The 17722-nt window shown below is 38.3% G+C and overlaps 1 protein-coding gene across 1 annotated transcript; it reads right to left on the bottom strand.

Annotated features, from left to right (window-relative positions):
• Positions 1 to 9586: 9586 nt before the first annotated feature.
• On the bottom strand, positions 9587 to 14647 carry LOC145416412 (mitochondrial glutamate carrier 1-like). Its single transcript, XM_080285360.1, has 8 exons — positions 14634 to 14647; positions 13728 to 13785; positions 11934 to 12068; positions 11568 to 11717; positions 11163 to 11296; positions 10766 to 10957; positions 10228 to 10384; positions 9587 to 9891 (listed from the first exon to the last, which is right to left on the bottom strand). The coding sequence occupies exons 2-8, from the start codon at positions 13748 to 13750 to the stop codon at positions 9750 to 9752; spliced, it is 933 nt and encodes a 310-aa protein (XP_080141486.1). The 5' UTR covers positions 13751 to 13785; positions 14634 to 14647; the 3' UTR covers positions 9587 to 9749.
• Positions 14648 to 17722: the final 3075 nt, after the last annotated feature.

Below are 17722 nucleotides of genomic sequence, written 5' to 3'. Positions count from 1 at the left end.
TCACATCAAAGTACTTCATGTCATACTTTCCAACCCAACAGCAGGCAGAGGAATGCTGGCAAACTTTTGGTTATGACTGTAGGCATACATGGTGTTAGGAAAGTCATTGTACAGTAAACGAGTATTACATTGTACACTTAAATGCCTCACAAAGCCACACTTCCCATTTCTCACTGAACACATACTTTTCTTACACCCTGTATAACCTTAACAAAATACCCATCACAACATGATTTCAGAATAATGTAGAAATTTTTAACAGGGACAAATCTGGAATGGTTTGATTTCAGATCTGAGCAAGATATATAATTAATGTGAGAAAAGTGCACTGCCATTAGAGGAAAAAATTAGCTGTGAGACTAGTGCACTGATATTAGAGAGAAAAAAGTTGTCATGAAGTAGGCTTCATGTAGGATATTAACTTCCCCTGATTTTTTCCCCTCTGCATCACAACCCTGGTTATACTATATTTAGTACCTCTAAGGAGCAGGCCTTCATGGGAACTTCTAGATACCTGATACATTCAGTGAGATTATAGTGTAGTAATTCTTTGGTACATATCGATACTCGGTACAACAGAAGTCTTACAGAACAACACAACAGACAACACTTTCCATCATCACTTGGCTAAAACAGAAATAACATATAATCTTTAGATCTCATCTATTTTCATATCCCACATACATACACATTTCTAGATAGTATATTGTCTAATTTCACATTCCACATACAGTATATACACATTTCTAGATACTGGCTACCTTCACATCCCATGTACTGTACACCCCCATTGAGAACCCAAGTCCAGTAGAATTGATATAACTTTGCATTTTCACAGGTTAATAAAGGGGGGAGCAACTGGGTTTGGACCTATGAGTTGATAGGTGGAGGGCAGTGTTCTAAGTCCCCTCCCAATAACTCCCCACCTGCAGCAACTCTGGGTCTCAATGGGCTGAACATATTTGTAGATCTTTCCTACATTCACATCCCACATATCTACACAAGAAACCCTGTAGCAAACTGTGGCTCAGTAACTTAAACCATTGTAATCTGTCACTCACCAAATCACTATACTCTTTTTACTCTAACATGGCCCAGATTTTCAAACTTCTCCAGCTTCTTTTGCGTAGCTCAGTTGCAGAAAAAGACCATACTAAAACTCAATATTCCTTCCATAGCAATTCTTCATGACTTGCATCATATTCTAGTGTTAATCTATTGTTTCACCTCAGCATTCAAGATGGGGAGATGGCAATTTAAGGTTAAGCTGGAGTAAAAAGAGCATAGTACAGTACATTATTCGCCTATCTCTCTTTATAACATCATTCAATACATTCAATCATGATACACATTTACCCAGTTAACAAAGTGACACAAGCGCCAAACAGCTCTTTTTTTCAACACGTAATTTACTGTTAAAGGGTTTTGGTTGTGCTGTGTGTTAGTGCCATGAAAACAGGTGCATTAACTGGTGCTTAGGGTGATAGGCAGAGTGTTAGAAAAGTCTGTGTGTTAGGAGATAGGACTGTGGTAGTGTGAGGTGTGGTAGGGTATGGAGTTGCTGTGTGTAATGTCCTTTCACCTTAACGTGGCCCAGATTTTTGTTCTTTTGCACCTTATTTCTCATAGTCCAGTGGCAGAATAAGACTGCTATTGTTCTGCATCTTTCTCATGGCACTTCTTTGTGACTAGTGCCATATTCTAGTGTTAACCTCTTGATACAGCTCACCATTCATGATGAAGAGAAGGCAATTTTAGGCCAAGTTGGAGTAAAAAGACTATAGCAGTACATTCCAGTGTTAATCTATTGTTACAACTTAGCAGTAAAGATGGAGGGATGTCAATATTAAGCCAATTTAAAGTAAGAAGGGTATATGTATGTGGTGTGGATGAGATGTGGCGATGTTCTTCAACACAGTGACTTTTCCAACATCCTATCAGTTTTCTCATATATAACTAGTAGGAAAATAGTTGCCGTGCCTGTATAAATACAACACTGTAATTTCTCACTTAACACACATTCATTTATCGGACATCATACAACACTATAAAGAAGTTGGTTATTTGAGGTACACTTTATCAATTGTCAGTGTTATATTCATTATTGAAACACGTTACTGTGCTATGAACTTGTTTATTGCTAAGAACTTCTTGTACAATTTTACTTTAATAATGTATGTAGTGATGGTTACACATCACTACAAATGATGGTTACTGTACTTTTAAAATATGAGAAATAATAATGTATTCTGGAACACAAGTTATGCATGATGTTGCACTTCTGAGGAGCACATATGCTATGTTAAGTGAGAAATTACTGTACTGAATCTGAGTTAATCTACAGTTGTGCTGTAAAAGCAGATACGTCTTAATCAAAAAACATCAGCAGACAAGTTTCAATCACATTCCACAGCCAGGTATGGATGGTTTTGCGATGAATATCGTATGTTTTAAAGTATGATAGTCTTTTAAAAGTATTCAGATAACAAACTGCAGTGGGGGAAAATTTCTGAATTTTTATTTGGCCAAATGTTTGCCTGAAGTGAACAGTGGAATATATATCTTGTACAAGTGTACGTTAATGAGGCACTTGACATGGCAACAATATTAGCAATGGTTCAGGGGGACAAGGCATTCCATTTATCCATAGATAATTACACCTTCACAAGCACAGGTCTAACTTGCATGGAGTCACAAGAACGGACTGATTTATACCCTGTGTTACTTTTGGCTTACATGATTTTCACTTCTGGTTTATCTGGGTCCACAAAACATCATATAAGAGTACAGTCATCAGTCATGGTTTCCTCTCTCCTTCTGCCACTTTCCTCTAAATGAAGAACAATAGTGTACAGTGCTTCACCTACATCAATACAATTCACTACTTACGTGCACATGTACAGTGTTATAGCTATCACACTGTACACATCAGCTCTACCTCTTACTTAACATGAACTGCTCCTTCTAGAGTATTTATCACATACTATACAGCAGTTCTAAAAATACTGATAGCATAGAAGAGTCAGCTAATATCTAACCAAACAGTGTACAATTACTTAAATTATAGTCAGTGTACAGTACACTAAATTCAGTCAGTATGTAGAGTCAGTTTACTTATACAGGTCAGCCTCGTTATATGACTGGGTTACAGTCATAGAAAATTGATTGGATATCGAACATAGGAATCATAGCAATGATATACAGTAAGTAAAACTGTTGGTCTTATATTGAAAAATGGTGCTTTGTAGGGGGTTGCAGTAATCGTATAAGTAAAGATGGTATTTTGAAAGAACAGTGCTGAAAATGTTGACATCATAGGAACAAACCATCACATAACAGTTGATCATATGACAAGATTGACCATACATACCTTTCTAGATCCACTTTTTTTTTTTTACATGTCTTTCCAATGCAACCTAGGAACTACTTCACTAATATATGGAAGCTCCTTTGTTATAGCAAGGCAGGGTTCCAACACAGTAAGGAAAATGGACATATGCAATTATTGTGATAGGGAAATTTTGTGAGTAAGCAACCTTGAATTGCTTTGTGACTGGATACTTCATTTAAGCCGGCAGGATTTAGGTGGGAGTTGTATATTAAATATATTCTTGTTGCCTAAGGTAGCTTCCCAACAAGTCTTCCTTAATTATTTATTTTCCAAACTGCTCATTACTATCCCCTGGTTTGCATCTTGTCATTCTTCAGTATTGACAGATTGCATGAATAACACACAAGGATATAGTAATGGGGCAAAATCAGAGATAAATCAGTAAGGAGGAGGTGTTAGTAAGCTTCCTAATTGCGCTAGAATACCGTCCAATATCATTATGTTTATTTCATTAACATATTTTATCATCATCTCTCTAAACTCTTTATTTACAGTGATGAATATGATATGAATCTGTAAATCATACTTGAGTCTGCTCTCTTAGGTTATGTATACAGTATATATTTACAGGAGTTTTCTAATCTGAGCTTCACATAGTATACATTATTCTAGATGTATATTATCTTCAAAAATCACAACTGACTGCATTAATTTGATCTATCTATCTATCTATTGCCAGACGCCTCAATCCCGTTTGGGGTGGCCACAAACAAATCGCCTCCAAGTCGCCCTGTCCCCCGCCATTTCACTGCCCTGCTCCCAACTCACACCCCCCTCTCTCATATACCTCTCCACCCCATCCCTCCATCTCATCCTCGGCCTTATTTATTCTGCTTCCTACTGTTATTCACATGTATCTATATAATGCACAGTTGTTGGTGGAGAGTTGGCACCTCTCCCTGCAAAATAACTAACTCAAATGGCTGCCCCTTATGGGATTATGGTGTCACGCTATAGATGGATAGTTGTAGGCATTCACTTCAAACATTTCTACCAGACAGATATATGTGAGAATTTTATTGCAAGCCAGTCAACCAGTAGTAGTTATAAATGGCCATTTAATGTACACCCACTAAAAAAACTTTCAATACCCTTGTTGTGTGATACAGTATGACACAGACCAAGGATTCTGAACTACCAACAGTATAAAATACACGCAGTTTCACGTTTACAAATAATTTCAAAGTTCATCACATCCAGGGGTAATGAACATTTTTTTTTAGTGGGCATAAATCTTTCAACTCTGCCACACGTTATCACCAGAGGATTGGATCGTACCAAACAGGCTTAAGTTGATGTGAAATACTGTTATCGACTGTATGTGTATCTATATAATGAAGCAATTTATAATATTTATGTAGATGTTAATGACTCTGAAACTATTTGGAACTTGGACCTAGGTTTTTGATAGGAGTATATCATGGCAAAGTAGGAAAAATGCAGTCAACTCAACATTCATGCGGCATTCATAGTCTTCTTGGTGTGATGGTGGATAATCAGGTAGTAAATGGGTGGTTACCACTGACTCTGAGAGGTATGTATGTATGTGTTGTGGATACAGGTACAGTACCCTTGAAACTCTTATGTATCAGTATGATTCCAAAGAGTTCAACATGCTGAAAGACTTAACATTCAATTACGTCAATGTCTATGTGAGGTAGTGAGGTTGTTTGTATGGTATCAGTGTCTGTGAGGCCACCAAATGATTGCTGTTGGTGTTATTGTGGCCCTCGGGTAATTTAGGTCACCAGTATCACCAAGTTGTTTCTATCAAGCCCTTCATTACATACACCAACATGCACCACGGTGAACCCATATGTCCTACTTCATCCATCCACAACTTGAGGAAGCACAGGGCTTTGATGTGGACCTGGAGCACTTTGGGAAGTTAATGAAGATATTATCTTTGGAATCTCTGCTTTGGACTGTGAAGGCTATGTGGAGATGCAGTGGCTGGAATGAAGTACAGCAAGACTCCTTTAAGGGGTATTTGTACCTGGCCTTGTACCTCTCCTCCTTCTACCCCACATGCTCATCGATTATCAGTGCCCAGGTATGTAAACATTTTAACCAAAACTGCTTATATATTATCTATCTACCTATCTGTGTGTAAAGTCAGATGTCTTAATCCCAGAAGGGGTGGCAACAGTCACTACAACATTCTGTCCTCCACCATCAGGCTGCCCTGTCTGCAACTCACATCCCGATCTCACATATACTGAACCTCTCCAACCCATCCCTCCACTGCATTCTAGGTCTCCCTCTTTCCCTTCCTTCTTTACCTCACTCACATACACTCTCCTTGTCTACCTCTCCACCCCATCCCTCCACCTCATTCTCATCTCCCCCTCTACCTTTCCCCCCTTTCACCTCACTCACTCACTCTCCCAGTCATTCTCCCCACATGGGCAAAGCACCTCATCATGAAATGCAAGACAGTGCCAATTAAATGGGTAAAAAAACTTATCATTTACTTAGGTATCATTTTTGCAAACATGACGATTGGCAAATACTGTACTGCATAAATGGCGAGTTGATTGTTAAAATAGTGGGAATACAAAGCTATCATACTGGCTTACTATAGTTTGATTCCTTTCACCTGACAAAGTTCCCTAATCCTTTTCAGCTCAGTTGACGGCCAAGTGTAGTCAGATTGGATGGCTGATTTCACTACTTCTTTCATCTTAACTTAGCCCATGTTTCTGTCATTTTCCAACTTATTCCACAGCGCTTGGTGGCAGAAAGCAACACTGATACTTCTTTACATCCTTTCCATGGTACTTCTTCATGACTAGGACCATACACTAATGTTAGCTATTGTTACAACTCGGTATTCAAGATGGCGAGATGACAATTTTAGGCCAGGTTAGAGTAAAAAGAGTATAGTCCCCTTTTAGACTTATTCTGCCTTATAATCAAGGCTCAAGGATTTTCACACAGCCATGACTTAGTACTCATATTGTGGAAGTGGCACAGTTTTGTCAGATGAAAACAAACTGACTATAGTGTGCATAAGGAAGCTTATAAAGATTATTTTTAAAAGCAACACTGAATTGCAAGACATCTATAAATCTGGCCATGACAAACTTGGCATGGTAAAACAAGCATAAAAAAAATAAAAAAAATCATATTTTATCTTTTTAAATATTTGTACTAGAACTACTGGGTATCCATAATATTGAGTTATATATCTGTTTTCATGTGACTGTGCAGTTGATAACAAGTGAGATATTGTATCCTTATAATACTGTATAACATGCCCTTGTTTTACGGCTGGGATGTATTTTGAAAACTGATTATAAAACTTCATCGTGTTGCAAATTAAGCATTGTAGCAACTGTATGAGAAAAATGATTGTATTTTGAAAACTGATTATAAAACTTCGTGTTGCAAATTTAGCATTGTAGCAATTGTATGAGAAAAATGATTGTATACTGAAAAATCAGGCATCACAGAGATCATATAAGTGAAAAACTGTCTGTAAACTGAAAAATAATGGTTCTAAATCCTCACTGATTGTACGGTATATGTGACTGATCACATGCCCAGCAACCATATAACAAGGGTGTGCTGTAGAAAGATTATGAACACGGGATAGAATCATTTAGCATTTTACAGCAGCCACTGTGTGTTGGGTCAGACTGTTTCACATTAAGTGTGCAGTGAAACCTTTTTAGGGTACATTGTGGAGTGGATGCTTTCTTTCTTAGTCAAAAAGAGAAAGAGGAACAAAATGGCTGGATTATTTCTACTCTAATGGGATGGCATCAGTTAAAATATATTGCTTTTAAGGTACATTTTACACAGGCATTGTGTTTTCATCATCATCATCACTACCACCATCACCATTGCCATATCACCACCACCACCACCATCATCATCCAGTAACATAATTTCCCTCTGTAAATTCCTTCACTACCTAATGTACATATTTATTATTTTACTGGTTAATACCTAATGATTTTATCAGCAGGAAAGGCCTCTAAGAGTGAAGGCTTAATGAAGGGAAAAAAAAGTAAAAAGATATAGAAGGAATCTATAAAAAGAAAGAGGAAAAAATCAATGATAAACATAGACCTGAATCAAAATGAAAAAAATTAATAATGTGGAAAACAAAAAACACATAACTTTAAAAATATATATATTAGATCAAGAAAATAAATCTGAATATTCAACAACAAAAAATCAGATTCACTTGTGTTATCATTAATTACTTATATACATAAATAATATAGTACACTGAACATCAAGAGGGCTATAATATGGTAGCCAAGTGTCACCATTCTCGAGTGGATGGACATTTGGGGGGATTTTAATGGTGCAGTAAAGCCTTAATATTTCAGCATGACTGGTGTTCTACTTTTGCCCTATAACATATACAGTATAAATGGAATATGTGCAAAATTATCATCACAATCATCATCATCATCATCATCATAACCACAATCATCATTACCATCATCATAATCATCATCTGGCAAAGTGAAGCCAATACTGATCATTGATTTTTTTTTTTTGTTATTATTTTCAGTAAAGCAAAGAAATTAATTAGGCAAAGGTCTGAAATAATGGATGCTGAAATACTGAGGTCCTACTCCAGTCAGCACAACAAATAACCACTCATCATAACCACTGCCATTAATTAGTACAACACAACTGGTAATCACGTGGGTCACCTCTAACATTCAATACAAACACAACACTAAACATCACAATCATGTCATGCTGCGTTACTTCAATAGGTAGTCACTTCATTATCTTTCATGGCTGGGAAATGCAAATGAGAGGAGGGTCATGGCTTGTCTTTACACAGTACAAACTCACAAATCCATAATGCTTGGTTCCAAAGGCTTTATGCAAACTGGAATATTTTTGGAAAGTAGAATCGTAATGGTTGCAACGAGAACTATTGGATATTCATGTGAAAAACAGCCTACACTACCATGTACGGTAAATGCAATGATGTAGCTAGTTTTGTAATACATCTCTTATACTGTACCTACCTACAAATATGCAATGATGTGAGGATATACTCGTACCAGTTACATATCATCTGTTATACTTGCCCACATATACTATATGCACTGATTGGGGACATATAGTAATACACCCTATTGCATGAAACAATATTTTGCACAGCGGTTTTTGGAAACTGCCTGTTCGGATTTGAGAGGCCGTACTGTACCTAACTCTGCTGCCTAAAAAAATATAAGTAGAGGATTATAAAATGAATACAGGTACAGGAATTTAAATAGTACATCTTAATTTAACATACAGTATACAAAAAATTCTGTACCAATTTTATGGTTTTAAACTGCAATGATAATATTTCCACAGAAAAAGAGACCTCAAATTCCATATGTACAGATTTATGAATACAGCAACTCAAAAATATGTACAGTCTATAACAAACCTGAAATACTTTGTTAAAAATTTTGCACACACAATACATAAGTTAAAAAAACATCTGGTGCGGAACATAATTTGAAATTTACTCTCATCATCTCGATCATCTGCAACACACTACATCCTCCTGGGAATCCCCTACCAAGGGATGGCTGTAACAATAACACCTCCAGGCTATTTTATACTCACACAACTCACACCCTCCCTCTTCCTCCTCTTTCACTATACCATTTTCACCTTGACTTAGCCCAATTTTTTCTTTTTTGTGGCTTATATACCTCAATGGTGGAAAAAGACAACACCAAGTCTCTATACACTTTCCATAACACTTCATAATAAACACCAGATTTTATTTTCTCTTGCTACAATTGAGCATTAAAGATTGAGAGATAGTAATTTTGGGCCAACTTAGAGTAAAAGCAGTATAATAATATTCACTATACATAATAATCCAAGAATCTGTGCAATGTATAACTCAAACACCTTCACAACCAGTTTTCATAACTAAACCAATTAAAAACCATGAACTTGATTTCCTCTCTACCTCTTCCTTTTTCTCCCCCTCCCACACTAGCTCATCGTTGGTCTTCCCCTACACTTCATCTTCAGTCTCTCCCTCCACATCATTCATAAATTGCTCTCTCTCCTAGTCAGTCTCATAATCAACAACAAAAGCTCATACCACGAACATTACTTCCACTTGTGAGTATTACAAACATATGATATTTGGTCTTGCAGTTTTCTGCCTCACTCCCTCCCCTCTTCACCTCATACTTGGTCTCCCCCTCCGCTCTCCTAGTCAGTTTCCCATAAAGTTCTTCATTATTTCCTAGTCAACCTCTTATAATAAACAATGAAATCTGAATACACAAAATTTGATCTTTCTAACATGAGATTTATTTTCACTTCTGATCAATAAAAAACACTAGATTTCCTCCCTCTATTTACCATCTCACTTCTTAACTCCGAGTATGGCCTCTCCGACTCCAAAGTAGTAAACCATCTGTGCAATACCGAACAGCGGCGCAATTACGATCATACGACATGCCCCGCCCTTGAAGAATGCCCGAGGACCCTCCACCTTCATGATGGTTCTGGAAAAATATAAAAATGAAAAATACATAAATAACAGTAACCAATATCTTCCACATGGGGGTAAAGTTGGGTCCAGGGTGTCAGAAAAAACAACAGAATGACTAGCATACAGCAGGAAAATATACAGCTACAGTATGACTCTACATAGGTTCATTGCAATTCTTTGAGACCAGCACCATATTCTAATGTTACTACGCCTTTACAACTGAATATTCCTTAGTAGAGAGAGGGCAACTTTAGGTCATCATATTGCAGTGTTAATCTCTCGTTCATGAGGAAAAGATGACAGTTTTAAGAAAAGTTAATGCAGAAAGAATATAGTACTAAATACTTACATAATAGCATCAGCAATGCCCTTGTACTGTGTCTCATGTGATCCTTTAGTGATAAGCTGGAGTCTGGTCTTTACTACATCAAAGGGGTTCACTGCCAAGGCTGAGAGAGAGCCAGCTGCACATCCCGCCAGGAATGAACACCAAAACACCGCCTCTCCTGTAAAGAAACAAGGTGAGGATGAGGTCTTGGCTGACAAAAATTTGAGTATATATATGACTAATGGTAGTAATAAAGGCTAAATTATTGTTGGGATAGTAGGTATTCTGCTACCTTATCTATATCAATATATTAACATTACCATCATCATAATTTACCTACATGCTGCAGACTGTGGCAGAGCTTCAGGCAAAACGTGGAGAGGATGAACACCTCCGTTTACCTGAGCCATCAGACTTGCATGGATGATGGGAGATGAGAAGTTAAGAGCAGGAAATCAAACAGAGAAAGAGGCATCTTTTGGAGAGTTAATGCAATACAGAACTCTATCCATGGACCTCTACACCTCAATGGAGATAATAGGGAACTGGCTGCTTTTACCTGAACCGTCGGACTTGCGTGGACCGAGAGAGTTGAGGTGAGCAAAGAGAGGGAAGTAGACGACGGAGAAAGACACATCCCGCAGCATTGTGGCAGCTGTTCCTTTGTACAAACCCAGGATGCCCTTCTCCCGCAGCAGCTGAAGGGTTATTGATGTAGCAGAGATCTTGGGTACAGTTGATACTTGCCCACCTGTGATGAGGGAAAGAGGCAACTGGTAAACTATAGATAAGGATGATGAAGATAGTGAGGAAAGGACAATGAAACTGATGATGGTGATGAAGAAGAGGATGGTGAAAATGAAGAAGAAACTGATTATGAAAGTGGTGATACAACTGATGATGATGAAAACACTGATGATGATGGTGATGATATTCCCATCTCCCCCATCACTTACTTGCTACTGCCTGCGCTGCGACTCTGCCAGCATCCTGTAGTTGAATCTTGAGCAGCTCCATTGGGGTAGTGACGATAATCTGACACAGTCCAGCCAGACCTCCAGCCATCATTTCCCGGAGAATCGGCAGTTTTCTGTATCATGGAAATTATGTTAGTACTGTCTTAGCTTGTGCTTTGGGGTAAGTCTGCTTTTAACTTGTTCAAGCCAGTGACAACCTTTATAATTTAGACATACAGTATCTGATTTATGATACATCCCATAGTAGTCTTCCTGTCTGTATATTTCTCATTTACTAATATTTGTACACTCCCTTCCCCCTTCCTCTATGTATCTGTCTGCCTATCCTTATAACTCCTCTTTTTTACATTAACTCTCTCTTTCTCTCTCCACCAGCTCACCTACCCTTCTTTCGTAGTCAGGTGGTGTCTGAAGAAGTCGTTAGCAGTGAGTTTAATTGCCTTCTCGGGTGTGATGAGGAGAATGTTGACACCTGAGCCTCGATACATCCCAAAGTAACCCTCCTGTCGGTATGTCTTCCTGAAGCAGTCCAACCTGGGAGTGACAGTATGTCTAAGTTATAAGGAATAAGGATTAGTTTACTGCGGAGACTGTTGGCAAAGCAGCTCATCAACCACTGGCAAGTAACTGCTTCTGTGGGGCCAGCCTATAGGTAAACTGCAGCACATACACTGACTAGTCGAAATTTTAAGCCATGTAAAATCCTCTTATATGAAAGTAACACCATATTAATCTTCTATAATCACTCACATTGAATTGTACATGCGTTCTCCATTAGGTCCAATCTGTTGGTTCTGCAATCGTGTCTTGACCAGGTCAAGGGGGAACACACAGGTCACTCCCACTATGCCAGCAATGCCACCATTCAGGATCTTGGGTAGCAACCTGGGGAAATGGATGAGTTAGCACTGGGGAACTGGTTAACTTTGAGGGGGTGAGTGGTGTAACTGGGAGCATACTTGCTCCACAACAGAGATGTCACACTGACTAATTCATACTACTGTAATTATACTGGTAGACTCAAAAAGACCTGAGACGAGGTCACAGAGTGTGGCCTTAGGGATGAAGAACTGAAGATGCAGGCTGCTTGAAATCAATCAGTGTGGAAAGCTGCCATTAGGTGGCCAAGGCTGACGCATGCACGCATCACTGGAAACTGATAAAAGCGGCTCCATGTCTCTTTATCTCCATATATTCCTCCACTGTACCAATATGCCAAAATGTAGTCCAGCACTGTATTTCCCTAAATTCATTGCACCTATATATCAGTGTCACACCTACCATTACTCTATCTGTGCGGTGAATTATTGGCCAATACTTACACTGTGCACATGTAACAGATATTTATGTGAACACTGGAAACGTGTCTGAAATATTTTTGTCATTTTCAATCACAGAAATTGAAGGAAGAAATATATAAAATGTTTTCCAATATACTATCCAAATATAAGAACCAACACATTTTTATTGAACATGGTAAATATATAGAAGACACAGCCAGCATCAGCAAATCTTAATATGAAGAGGAATGTACAGTACTCAGTTCATAAAAGGAATATATCAATATAAAAAAAAAAATTAAAACAGAACCAACATAAATAATTCCAATGCACTTTCAAAAAATACCATCATAGCCCCTCCTCCCCCCCAAAAAAAAATACTGTACCGCCCCAATCAGATAACACCAGTACGCCTATCAAGAACGATAAACAGCTCCTAACTCGACCCCAAACAGCCCCTAGTTGGAGATATGCCAGGTACCTCAAGTATTTTAAGACTCATTCTCTGCTGGCCAGGAAACACCACAAACATCCCATAGAAATACCTTAGCCAGACTGGGTTACTCCTTACATAACCAGGAATGTGTGCTATGCCATTCACACTCGTCCACATTCCACTCTTGTACAGCAGCTACCGGTAGTAAGGAAGGAATGAAAACAGACACTCATTTAGGGTACACACACACACACACACACACACAAAGGGTTAAACATATACACAAATACATAAATGTTACTTATAAGAACACATGAGTACAAACTGGTACATACATATACCAGTACAGATATATACAGTGTAAAAGCAGTTCCTCATGCTAAACCTATTTCCACTATTATAAATGGGATTAGCAGGGTTTATAAATAATAATACAGAAATGCACACAGTGAATATATACAAAATTACCACCACACATTCATAGCTCAGACAATCTGCTAACAGGAAAGTGCTATACATACCATAAGGATCAAATTTCTTACATACATAACTAAGTGGAGTTTTTGTGTTATGGGACTCTCTCTCTCAATTTGTTACTGCTACTATGGTTTAAAAAAAAAAAAAAAGAAAGACAAAGGCTACTGGCCTATATTCATCGGTACACTGTTGCATAAGAAAATGTTTTATCAGTCTCTTCACGAAGTAGGTTATCTCTCTCTCTCTCTCTCACAGACAGCCTTCACTTATGCATATAATTCAAAATTCTAACAAAAATGATCTTATGTGGAGTTCAATGCATTAAACATTATGCAAGTGAAAAACACTCACTTGAATTTGGGTTGTTCTCCCATTGTGGTATTTTTTGAACACCTGTAACAGCTACCTTCTGAAAAAATAAAAATGATTAAAGAAATATAAGAGAAACTGGATTAGCTACTAAGAAATTACTTTGATATATAGTAAAGATTCAAGTAAGGATTAAACATTTTTATAATAACTGGTTACTAATAATATTCTTTTACTTCTGAGAGAAATAGAGTGCTACACAGTTAATACAGGAAAACAAAGAACTGTAGCTAGCATTAGAAAATATATTAGTATAAGCATGAAACTGTCTTCATTCATCGCTTCAATTACCTATGCAAACTGGTGTCAGCCTAAATATATATTGCATAGCTAGTAAAAAAAAAAAGGGGGGGCAGGGAAACTATACTGGCAATCATTATATACACCGTCCAAATGAGACCATTATTAAGTTATTTATAAGCACATTACACTCACTTAATTATCAGACAGGTGTAATGTAATATATTACAGCATATACCTCAATATCTAGGGTACAGATGAAATTAACTGGCTCTCACCAAAACACCAATATTAACGGATAAACAGCTGTAAACTGTCTACAGCTCGTATATATAAATACCAGAAACTATAACACGTCTTTGCACGATCACTGGTGGGGCAATAACTGACCGATAATGCCAAGGAAAGCATTTAATTAATTTCATGGTCACTAAAACAGCTGATGCCAACACTCAGCTGGTGCACGTCGTCTGCTCCGAACACATTACATTCACTGATTTATTCCTTAATTTCCCGGCCGCACAGCACAGCAAATCACACCCCACGTGACTCCCAAGGAAATATGGCCACACGTCAGGGTATAAAGATGCCCACTAGAGTTATATTAAAGGGATAAGTAACGGAAAATAAGACAACTGCACACCCCACCTCCTCGACCACCGGCTGGGTGCCTGGATGGGGTGGGCCTGCCTGGCGTACGATTAATATTTAGCATTATTAATATTTTTGGCTATTTAGAAGGATTTTTGATTCATTTACTGCATTTAATATGTAATTTTAGTTACAAGGAGTTTGTTGTATTTTATCAGGGTCAAATACTACCGGCTTATTGCTCGGCTTACGATTCATATACCATTATTAATATTTCTGGCCATTTAGGTGGATCATAGACACATTTACTGTATCAAATATATAATCTTAGTTACAGGGAGTTTGCAGTATGGTATCAGTGTTAAATATTATGGGTTATAGTGAAAATCAGAGATCATACGACAGTTTGGGCCAGCATCATACTGTTGTCATGAGAAGGGTAACAAGGACAAACCTTATGTATTCTTGACATGGCCTACTCAAGCAACTGCATGCATCATGACGCGTGTGTGGGACTGCTTTTTATGGTGTTTTGATATTACCACACGCATGCAATATATACCCAAAAAATCGTCCCCTCGTAATTTCCGCGAGAAGTTAGGGTTCTTTATCCCCTACCTGGGCACCTGCGTTGTCGCGTTGAGTATTTTTTGTCGAGTGAAATGGATTACGGGGAAAAAAAAGCCGAGGTAAAAATAGGCCACAGCGGCGTCTCCCCGGCTGCGTAAGACAACACCGATCCTGCCTGGCAAACGAGATAACACAGCGATTTACTTCCGGGCAGGTAAAAGGTGAGGAGACGTGATTATATTTGCAGTCACCTGGGACCCCGCTCGCCATAACAATAGACATTTACAAGTCCCATATTTGTATTTCCAGGCAGAATCCCAACTCCGGTTTATCAGTAATTATTTCAGGTCACATTTTTGACGTATGTAGGTACAGGAAATTCTGGAGTAATGTAACTACAGTACTCTGATCTCCGATTTCACATGTTAGCCCTAATTAACCCCTTTATTACCAAGAGCCTTTATCAGATGGCATTAAATAGCTTAGAGATATTAGCTAAGAGGCTGTGGGTTCTTGGTGGTGATTGAAAGGCTGTTACCGACGGGATATCCAGGTAACTGAGGGTCGGGCAGGTAATTGCTTTGTTTACACCTGAGCCAGGCTTCAGTGGGCTCGCTTTACGGCCCAGATTCGTGGCAGTTTTTCCCTGGCGATTCATTTTCCATATTACTCGTTAACATTCTCGGCCCGAATTCTAGGTGGTGTATGAGACTTGGCAGAACATTCTCCCTGGCGATTTAATTTCCATATTACTCGTTAACATTTTTTGGTTAATTATTCCTTTCGCATAAATATAATTGTGGTTTGTGTTAATAATATGTATATGAGAGTACTGAGCTGTAACACGCAGAATGAATCGGCAAGGAAGAAGTGTTACGGAAGTCTCAAAACGACTTAAAATACCGCCTTAGAACATTAAATAAGGAGTCTGGCTAAACTATTAGAATAAGACAAGGATAGCAAAGAAGATTTTCAGAATTATCCGATTTGATAATGCACGACTAAATACATTGAGTTAGGTGATTTATTTTTTATTTTAGTTTATTTTGTTGGTAAAATATTTATTTACCATCGGGATACCATTGAGAACTGGAGGGGTTGGCTTATTGATGGAGTTATTGTTATTATTGTTATTATTATTATTATCATTACTACTGCTACTACTACTACTACTATTACCACTCGTACTACTATTACTACTACTACTACTACTGCACTGCTATTTCTACTACTGCTATTACTATTACTATTAGTCTATCTATCTATCTATCTATTACCAGGCGCCATAATCCCGTAAGGTACTAATGCAATTATTCTTATTCTTATTCTCATTTTAATTGTTATTATTATCATTATTATTACCAATATCTCGTTTAATGTCATGGTTTCTCCTCCTCCCCCTCCTCCTCCTCCCCCTCATCATCATCATCATCATCATCATCATCATCATCATCTTACTGTTCACTTATCATGTTTTTTCTTTTTATATAGTTTAAAGTTCGTTCATGTTGTTTTTCCCCCAAGACTCTCTCTCTCTCTCTCTCTCTCTCTTTTTGTTACTCGTGTGTGTGTGTGTGTGTGTGTGTGTGTGTGTGTGAGAGAGAGAGAGAGAGAGAGAGAGAGAGAGAGAGAGAGAGAGAGCTTGTCCCTTGTTGCCCTCACATTACCGGGGTCAGTGTGGGAGTGACATGACCTGGGCTGTTTTCATCTAACGGAACTGATCCACCTACACAACATAAATACCAGGTTGTGTGGAATTTAGTTACCCTTAGCAGTGAGGCAGGAATGAGTCTCCTTGGTTACTAGACTGTTCCCTGCAGCGGTAAAATTGCCTTCTTTATCTTGAATGTTGAGATGAAGCGAAAGATTAGCACTAGAATATGGTGCTAGTCACGAAGTAGTGCTATTGGGGGGATGTTAGACGGTAATATGGAAGAGTTAAATGCCTGTACTAAAAGATGGTGCTAGTCACGAAGAAGTGCTATGAGAGATTTTAGACGCTAATATGGAAGAGGAGGTTAATACTATATGATGCTAGTCACGAAGAAGTGCAGTGGATTGGATGTAGAACCATAACAGTGTCTTTTTCTGCCATTAAGCTACGGATGATCCTAGTCACGAAGAAGTGCAGTGGACTGGATATAGAGAAAGGGACGGGGGATGGAGTTATCCCCGTACCCTGAAGATTGGGTCTATGAATGTGCGTGGATGTAGTACAATTGAGGCTAAAAGGGAGGAGATTGGGAGAATGTTTGTGAGAAGAAAGTTGGATGTGTTAGCTTTGAGTGAAACGAAGATGAAAGGGAAGGGGGAATATATGTTTGGAAGTGTGAATGGAAGATTGTCAGGTGTTGATAGAGGAAGGGCAAGAGAAGGTGTGGCCTTGTTAGTGAGTCCGGAAGTGCAGCAGTGTGTGATTGAATGGAAGGAGGTGTCATCGAGACTGATGTGGGTGAAAGCGAAATTTGAACGTGAGTTGTGGGTGTTTGTGAGTGCATATGGACCTGGTAGTGAAAGGGATGAACAAGAGAGGGAGTCTTTCTGGAATGATGTTGATGAGTGTCTGCAGAGTTTTG

Source organism: Coenobita brevimanus, chromosome 106 (assembly GCF_032717465.1).
Source record: "Coenobita brevimanus isolate Jiangsu-jjx chromosome 106, ASM3271746v2, whole genome shotgun sequence".
NCBI classification, from domain to species: Eukaryota; Metazoa; Arthropoda; class Malacostraca; order Decapoda; family Coenobitidae; genus Coenobita; species Coenobita brevimanus.
This window is presented reverse-complemented; position numbering and strand designations above follow the sequence as displayed.